General features: G+C 54.4%; 1 protein-coding gene across 2 annotated transcripts; it reads right to left on the reverse strand.

The window, feature by feature from the left end:
- Window positions 1–3,777: 3,777 nt before the first annotated feature.
- C1QL2 (complement C1q like 2) lies at window positions 3,778–7,170 on the reverse strand. Of its 2 annotated transcripts, XM_081582094.1 has the most exons (3): window positions 5,609–6,174; window positions 5,322–5,569; window positions 3,778–4,742 (listed from the first exon to the last, which is right to left on the reverse strand). In XM_081582094.1, the coding sequence occupies exons 1-3, from the start codon at window positions 6,003–6,005 to the stop codon at window positions 4,563–4,565; spliced, it is 825 nt and encodes a 274-aa protein (XP_081438220.1). In that variant the 5' UTR covers window positions 6,006–6,174; the 3' UTR covers window positions 3,778–4,562. The 2 variants fall into 2 exon arrangements, with proteins under 2 accessions (XP_081438220.1, XP_081438219.1); XM_081582093.1 differs by having other exon boundaries at window positions 5,322–7,170.
- Between the last annotated feature and the right edge of the window lie 517 nt (window positions 7,171–7,687).

Genomic DNA, 7,687 nt, shown 5'->3' on the forward strand with positions numbered 1-7,687 from the left:
CATTTCCACCTGTCAACTTCATCCTCCCCAACATCCAGCAGGTCCCTGGAAGAGACCTTGCCCCCACCCCAACCCATCCTGATTCCATGATTTGGTTCCAATGCCAACATTAGTCTTCAAAATCAGATGAAAGAAGGAAAGATTGAAATGTTACTTCTGTTTATGTTTAGTCTAAAAAAAGAGGGGGAAAATAAAGCATTACTAATACTTAAAAGTGGCTTCCCTAGTGTCTCAGTGGTAAAGAATCTGCCTGCCAATGCAAGAGATGCAGATTTGGTTCCTGGGTCAGGAAGATCCCCGGGAGAAAGAAATGGCAACCCACTCCAGTACTCTTGCCTGGGAAATCTCATGAATGGAGGAACCCAGCGGGCTGTAGTCCATGAAGAGTCAGACACAACTTAGCAACTAAACAACAATACTTAAAATATAGATTGAAACTGTGCACTCAAAGAATTAGAGTGCCCAGACTCCCTTGGGACTCATCAAAGAACATATTTTTGCCCAAGATTTTGAAAAAATGGCAAGTTGAAGTGAAACACATGGATGAACCCTTGGTTTTTTCAGTTGCAGTGAGAGGAGACTTATCTCCAAACTTGGTTAGCCAGCCAGAACATACATACACTTGAATGTGGAGAGCCTTTAACAAACATAAACACAAAAAGAATTTTTAAAGTATGGCTTGACAGTGGTATACATAAATTATTCATAAGTCAAATACACATATTGGGAATGAATGTTCAAAAAATGTTTGTCCGATAGGAATGCTTGGTCAGTGAAGTTTAAAGCAACAATATGACCTCTCCACGGTGTCATCATAACTCCATGCAGAGGAAGGCCTAGATGTTTCTTCTTGGATGCCCAAGAGAGCCATCTGCTTACACAGATAGGAGGAAGATGTAGCAGACAGAATAACTTCTGAGTTTCCAGGGCCAGGTGTGTATCTCACACTCTCAGAATAATTAGCCACCTAGATGTGGACTTTGGGAATGAGAAAAGGACCTCTCAGCAATCAGGGACAGCCATGCTCACTTCAGCTAAATCTTCTCCACCAGCAAGAGGAAGGAGGGAGAGCTATTAGAGGAGAAGGTGGTCAGTGGCCCCTAAGGAGAAGGATGCTGGTGGGGTTGCTGGTGGAGACACACAGGTAAACATGAGTACTTGGACTTGGTGACCAAATGGTCCTGCCACCAACACTGACCCCAAGACAGGAAGTTCAGCCAAATTGTTCAGGAGCCTGGGGTGCTCTCTGGGGGCAGCCAGAGTCAAAGTTCATCTCATCTGACTCTTTGAAGGATGCTGAGACTCCCCAAATCAGGGAAAGGAATGAGAAATGTGTCCCACCCCTCTGCTCTCCTCTCAAACACCTGGGAGCTCTGAGAGGTGAACAGGCTCCATCTATGCAGTCAGGGAGTGGCACAGCTTGAAGGTCTGAGTTCAAGTGCAGACTCAGCGGCACAGCCTGGAGTTCTGAGTTCAAGTGCAGACTCAGTCTCTTACAAACTTCATGAACACAGGCAAGCCACTAGGTCTCCCTGAATCCTAATTTCTCCACCTCCCATATGGACAGAATAAAACCTTTTCTACTTCCACGGAGATGCCAAGGTGACAATCCCAACCTAAAAACATAAAACGGACTCAAAAGCAATTAGGGACTTAAAATGATACTTTACAACTGATTGACAATAATTCTCAAACCAACTAGACAAAAAGGAAGTGTATGGGGCAGGTAATTTCTTTCATTTCACATGTACCCCCAAGACTGATGGCACACAGTGGCAGAGGTCTCTCTCCCCATCCTTCCCTCCAGGGAGAGGGAGACCTCCATGAAGATCATGGGATTGTAGACCCTGGCTCATGAGGGGCCTGCCTGGAACCTCGAGAGCGTATAGATACAGGGAGAGATTCCTCCTGAGCTGGCAAGCTCTTGCCATCGGCCGCGTCTCCCTCCCGTTGCCTCATCAATCTATCATCCTTTTAGCAGCTGACACCTCTGGCAGCACCTCCCTGCAGCCTGGGCATTAGAATTGCAAGAAGCCCCGGCTGCACCGGGGAATACAGATGGAGGAATCTCAGATTCAAATTTGTCTAAGTATTGTGAACAACCAGACCCAGGCAAGGCGTTTCAACTGCCCTTCCACCAAAGGGAAGTGGTGGGGGTTTTGTTAGAAGTACAAATTGCTTCTTAATGCAGAGGATAAAGCTGGGCTCCGGCACCTCCTTAGAAATTCCTCCTGCTCCCAGGAAAGCCACCGCTGCATGTCAATTTTAATTTTTGAAATTTAAACCGAGGGCTTTGTGTCTAAGCTCCATCTCATCGGAGGAAGGGGAAGAATAAGTCAAAAAGGATTAGGGGTCCGCTGGGGATTGCAGATCCATAGCAATTAGACTTCATTTGGGTCTCATATATTTGGTTTTAATCGCATTTCTGGATGATACCATCGACAAGGCATCAGAAATTGATACGTACATGACTGTAGACGGGATTGACTCTTCTCTCCCCAGTTCCTGGGCTCAGCTGGCTTTGGGTTCCACAATCACTGGGGTGGGGTGGGTGGGGAATTGTGGTTCATTTGGGCTGGAACAGGGAGGGTGATGGTTTGCATATGGATATTGTTTTCTTTCTCAATATCTTTGAGCACTTTATGCCTAGACTTGAAGCAGATGCAATCATTGCTAATATTCAAGTGAATGACAATAAAACATTATTCAAATAAAATAAGAGTATAAAGAGGAATAGCAACAGAGACAAGACTCAAGGCAGGGGGTAAAATTGTCTTTTAAATCAGAATCACAAATTTCAGCATCTTCCAGGAACTAAAGTTGAGCACATTGCAATTTGGGAGCAGACATATAGCCACGAATATGTCACACACCACACTGACATGAGTCTATGAATACGTGTGTGTGTGCACCTGTGTAACATGGATTAGCAATGACAACCACATTATATCCACATGGGGTATGTGTGTGCATATCCAGTTCAACCTAGGTAGCACACTCCAGTGTTGCCTCTGTGTACATATTCACATTTCTCTGCAAACAACTGGTCAAAATGAGCTCTGTGAATACTAACAGGTGGCTAACTAGTTATTTTGTAGATAACATACTATTTATTGGAACTCAATAATCTAAAAACGGAACAAAAAAGTGAAAAAACAAAAACACCATGTGGAGTGTTTTCTTAACCTGTGTGTGTATGTGTGTGTGTGAGTGTGTGTGTCTGTGTGTCTGTGTGTGTGTGTGTGGAACAGTGAAGGGAAGGAAAGGGAAGGACCAAACAAATGCAATCAGGTTCAGAGCATGTGCCCCACACCACCATGCACACAGGAAGACCCCCAAAGGTGGGTATTCCACCACGAAGGGGAAAGTCTATCTGATTTATCACACAGCTCTGGATGAATTCAGGAGTTGGATGGTCCATACAATTGCCTCAGTGTACCAGGCAATTGACTTGGAGACTATGGACCCAGCTAGTGAAAGCTGATAGACATGTGCTGAGTGCACTACATGCCCCAGTGGGTGTGTTTCCTCAGGGATTTCTCTACTGCCTTTTAGGAGATCTTGGAGATCATCTGACGGCAAACACCTCCTTCATCCCTCTCATTTTGCAGAAATGCCTTCTCTTCCCTTTCCTTCTCCAGAAACTCCTGGCATCTGACTTCCTCCCATAAGTCTAGGATCCTGAAAATCCAATCTCCGTCTCCTGTCACCCTCTAATTCTTCCTCCCGCCCTCCTCTGGTCCCCTCCAATTCAAGGCTGCAGCCCAGCCCAGCAGAGACTCACCCTAAAGGGTGAGAGGCTACCCTCCCATCTCCCCACATCTTTTCACCCACCCAGGAAGCACAGACAAGGCAGTGGCTGGCAACCTGGGTAGAGATGGAGCTATTCAGGGCCCAGTTCCGGTCTTTATGTCAAGGTGAACATCTGGAGGCCCGATCCTGGGACCAGGCTGACAGAGACATCAAGAGTCCATAGTCTAGAAACATAATTTAATGCATCGCGGTAGGTCTGAGGCGGGAGTGCGGTGTAGAGATGGATTTTCTGATTGCTGGGATTCTGCTGAGGGTGGGATTTCAGCTGATGGACAGGGACATTTGCACAAGTATTTCAGGTCACACAGAAGGACACCCCAGGGAGCTCGTGCGCTCGCTTTGGCCTACCTCGGTGGCCAGAGCTGGGAGCCCTCAGTCTCAGGGATCTCGGAGGAGGAGGGGGACTGGAAGCGCTCAGGCATCCCGCCGGGGCCTGTCCAGTCCAATCAGCTCTGCAAAGTCTACGCTGCTGCCTCCCTGGCTGGGGTTTCAGGTTCACGCTCATTTCTCCACTTGGGCGTCCCGCTCTCCCGCCCCGGGTTGGGGCCAGGGACCAGAAGCACAGCCAGGAGCGTGGCGAGTCACAGACACACGGAGGTCGGAAGCGGGGCAGGAAGGACAGCGGGGGTGTGTCTTTTCCAACGATGTCAGGAAGTGTCACGAAGCGAGAGTGGTCCTCGCCAGGGAACAGAGCGCCCCCATGGGCATAGGGCGGCCTGAAGCCACCCCACCTCGCGCTCCCTGCTCCTCTAATCCGGGTACAAAAGAAAGCCCGAGAAGGTGCTGTACTTGTTGTTATTGCCTCCGTGCGCCTTTCCGCCGTCCAGCTTCACATACACCTCGTCCCCCGAATCAAGGTGTAGCACCACGCTGTTACTGGCATAGTCGTAGTTCTGGTCGGCATCCTGCGCGATGGCGCTGGCCCGGACCTGGGGGCGAGCCGTCAGAGCGAGCGGGATACCACTGCCTGGGCCCTTGCCCGACCCCCCACGTGGCGTGCCCCCAGGCCGGCCTTCCGCCTGCCCCTTCAGGGTCCACGCTCCCACCCAGGCTCCATGCTCTCTCTCCAACTTAGCCAACTCCTTCTCGATACCCTAGTCTCCACAGTCGCCAAATCCGGGAAGAAGGGAGGCAGAGGGCTTCGGGGACACTGACCCAGTGGGGAAGAGGGGGAACCAGGGGCCAGGGCCAAGAAGAAGGGAGACAGGAGGGCACAGGGGAGAATGGGGCGCACAGGGAGATAAACAAGAATGAGGTTTCTGAGAACCCCACGGGGCTTCAGGCGGCTATGCAAATAGCAGGAGAGTGCAATTTGGGTAGTGGGGAACCCAGCCTCCGGAGCTACCGGATAAAATGCGACCAGGACGCACTGGGAGACGCGATGCTGCGGTGCACTCCCTCCCAGTGGGGAGAAAGAGGCTGAGTTCCCAGGAGGTTTGGGGCGCTGGGTGGGAACGAGGGTCCGCGGGGACTTGCGCGGGTGGAGGGGAAGAGGGGGTGTCACTGACCTGCCCGTTCTTGCAGAGGTCCGCCCACATGCTGGTGCCGTCGCCGCCGCGCATGAGGATGTGGTAGGTGAAGAAGTAGATGCCACGCACCTGACAGCTGAACTTGCCCGTAGTAGGGTCGTAGTGATTGCCGAGATTGGTGACCACGTCGTCGAATTTGAGCACCTCGTAGCCTTCGTGGGGGCTCTTAAGACCCACATAGAAGGCGATCTTGGGACCGCTGAAGGCGGCGCTCAGCGCGCCAGTCACTTCGCCCTCAGAGTCACCGCCGCCCCCGGTTCCGCCACCCACCACCCCGACACCTCCTGCCGCGCCCGCCGTCAGCTGCAGGCCAGGCAGCCCGGGCCGCCCCGAGTCGCCCTTCTCCCCCGGGGGACCCCGGGGTCCAGGTGGGCCTGGCTCTCCCGGGGGGCCCCGCGGTCCCGGCTTGCCAGGTCGCCCCGGGTCGCCCTTGGGTCCCTGGATGAAAGGGGGCGGAGGGTTGACGCTCAGGTCCTGCATGACTTCCAGAGCGGCAGTGCTGGGTCCCGGCGGCGGGGCCTTGGCGCCCGCGGGCCCCCCGCCAGGTGCGGCGGTGTAGGGGTCGCAGATCATGCGGCAGGTGCCCATCATTTCGTAGTGCGCCGCGCCGGGAGGCGCCGCCTGCAGCAGCAACGGCACGGCGATAAGCAGCCCCAGCGCCATGGCCAGGAGCACGCCGACGGCCGCCAGGCAGGCGCGGCGCCGCCGCTGCCACAGCCGGGAGGCAACCGCCACCAGCTCCTCCTTGCCGCCCGGGGAGGTAATGGTCGGGCGGCGCAGGCGGCCCCGCTCCCCGCGCTCGGGGGCGGACTCCGCGGGTCCCGGTCGCGCCCCCGACGTGGCGACCCCCTCCTCTGGGCGCAAAACTACTTCAGCGAGAGGCACCCTGGCCCAGGCGCCGGTGCCCACCGCGCTGGGACTGCTCAGGAGAGCCGCGAAGCCCAGCGCGCATGGCGGGGGGCGCACAGGACAAGCCCGGCCCCCCGCGGGTCCCGGCGGCTGCGACCGAGGAGCACCGGGTGGGAAGGCGGCGTCCCGCGAGGGCTCAGCCGCGCTGCCTCCTGCCCGGCTCGGCTGGACTCAGCAGGGATCAGCGCGCAGGGAGGGCGCTCGGGCTCCGCGGCGCGCTCTGCTCTGCTCTCCCGCTGCTCGCTGGCTGCCGCGCGGAGGGGGGACCCAGCTACCCTGACGTAAGGAGTCCGGGGCTGAGCGGCGGAGGCGGCGAGGAAGCAGAGCGCGCTGCCATCACTTGGGAGACGGCGCCCTCATGTCATCAGCCTTCGGTCCTCCTCCTATCGGGCGGCGTCCCCGGCAGAGGTGGCAAAGGCGCGGTTCCTCCTGGCGGCGCCTGGGAGCCACAAGTGGGCGCCGCGGGCGCAGCCCGGGCCCAGCTCCTCAGGCACACCCACCAGCGGCCACACTCACGCGCCTCCCACCCGCCACACACTTACGGGCGCACACAGGCACGTCCACAGGGCCACGAAGGCGCCCGGAATCCGGATGCCAGCAAGGTCCTTCGGGGACCACCTAATCCACCCCCTGCCTGCAAGCAAGACTAAACTTAAACTTCCCTAGTCAAGGAGAACCTCACTCCCTTAAGCCCAGGAGAGAACTTTCTGAAAGCTCTTCGGAGTTACCTCTTCAGAATGGAATAAATCTCACTTCAGGGTCTTCGCACACCTAACCGGAGGACTCCAAGCTGCCAAAGAGGTTCCGGAAAACCAGCCTACCAGCTCTTTGAAGACTCTTTGAAAAGCCAAAAGCCCCCAATACAAGAGTCTACTAGCGAAACTTCCCTGGGAGTCCAGTCGTTAGGTGCTTCCACTGCAGGGGGCGTGGTTTCAATCTCGGACCTGAGAACTAAGATCCTGCCTGCTGCCTGCCAAGTGGCCGAAAGAAAAAAGAATAGACTACTCAACTCTTTTCTTCCACCCAAAGAATGGCCTGCCCTTGTACTCTGTATAAAGTTCATTTAAATACAGATCCCTGGCACCCAGCCCTTGGTGGTAACCTTGGTGCACTCAGCTTCATTCCTATCCCACCACTGCCAGGCAGATTCACAGACAGATTCCTTTGGACAGTCCCAGTTTTTGGTCCTACTGACCTGGGTCGAGTTATTTAAAAAAAAAAAAAAGTCCAAAGCCATTCTGAGCCAAAGCTGTGACACCTAATTTAGAGAAGTATTAGGAAGGCCTCCAGTTCAGAAATCAAAAGCTCTGTTTTCTGGTTCTGCTCTTGCCCTGCATGTGACTTCGGGCAGATTGTTTCCTGCTCCAGACCTCCGTTTTCCTAAAAGGCAGTCTTCCTGACAGGGGAATTCACCAGGAGGGAATGCCTGGGAGGAG

The sequence above is a fragment of the Giraffa tippelskirchi genome, chromosome 3 (assembly GCF_054371585.1).
Source record: "Giraffa tippelskirchi isolate mGirTip1 chromosome 3, T2T-mGirTip1v1.2.pri, whole genome shotgun sequence".
NCBI classification, from domain to species: Eukaryota; Metazoa; Chordata; class Mammalia; order Artiodactyla; family Giraffidae; genus Giraffa; species Giraffa tippelskirchi.

What these genes read in the sequence shown, in the direction of transcription:
- C1QL2 (XM_081582093.1), bottom strand. Translation starts at nt 6,005, where the DNA reads ATGGCGCTGGGGCTGCTTATCGCCGTGCCGTTGCTGCTGCAGGCGGCG. An exon ending in ACCTCTGCAAGAACGGGCAG is followed by an intron (nt 4,743 to 5,321) that starts GTCAGTGACACC and finishes GCTCGCCCCCAG; the next exon opens with GTCCGGGCCAGCGCCATCGC.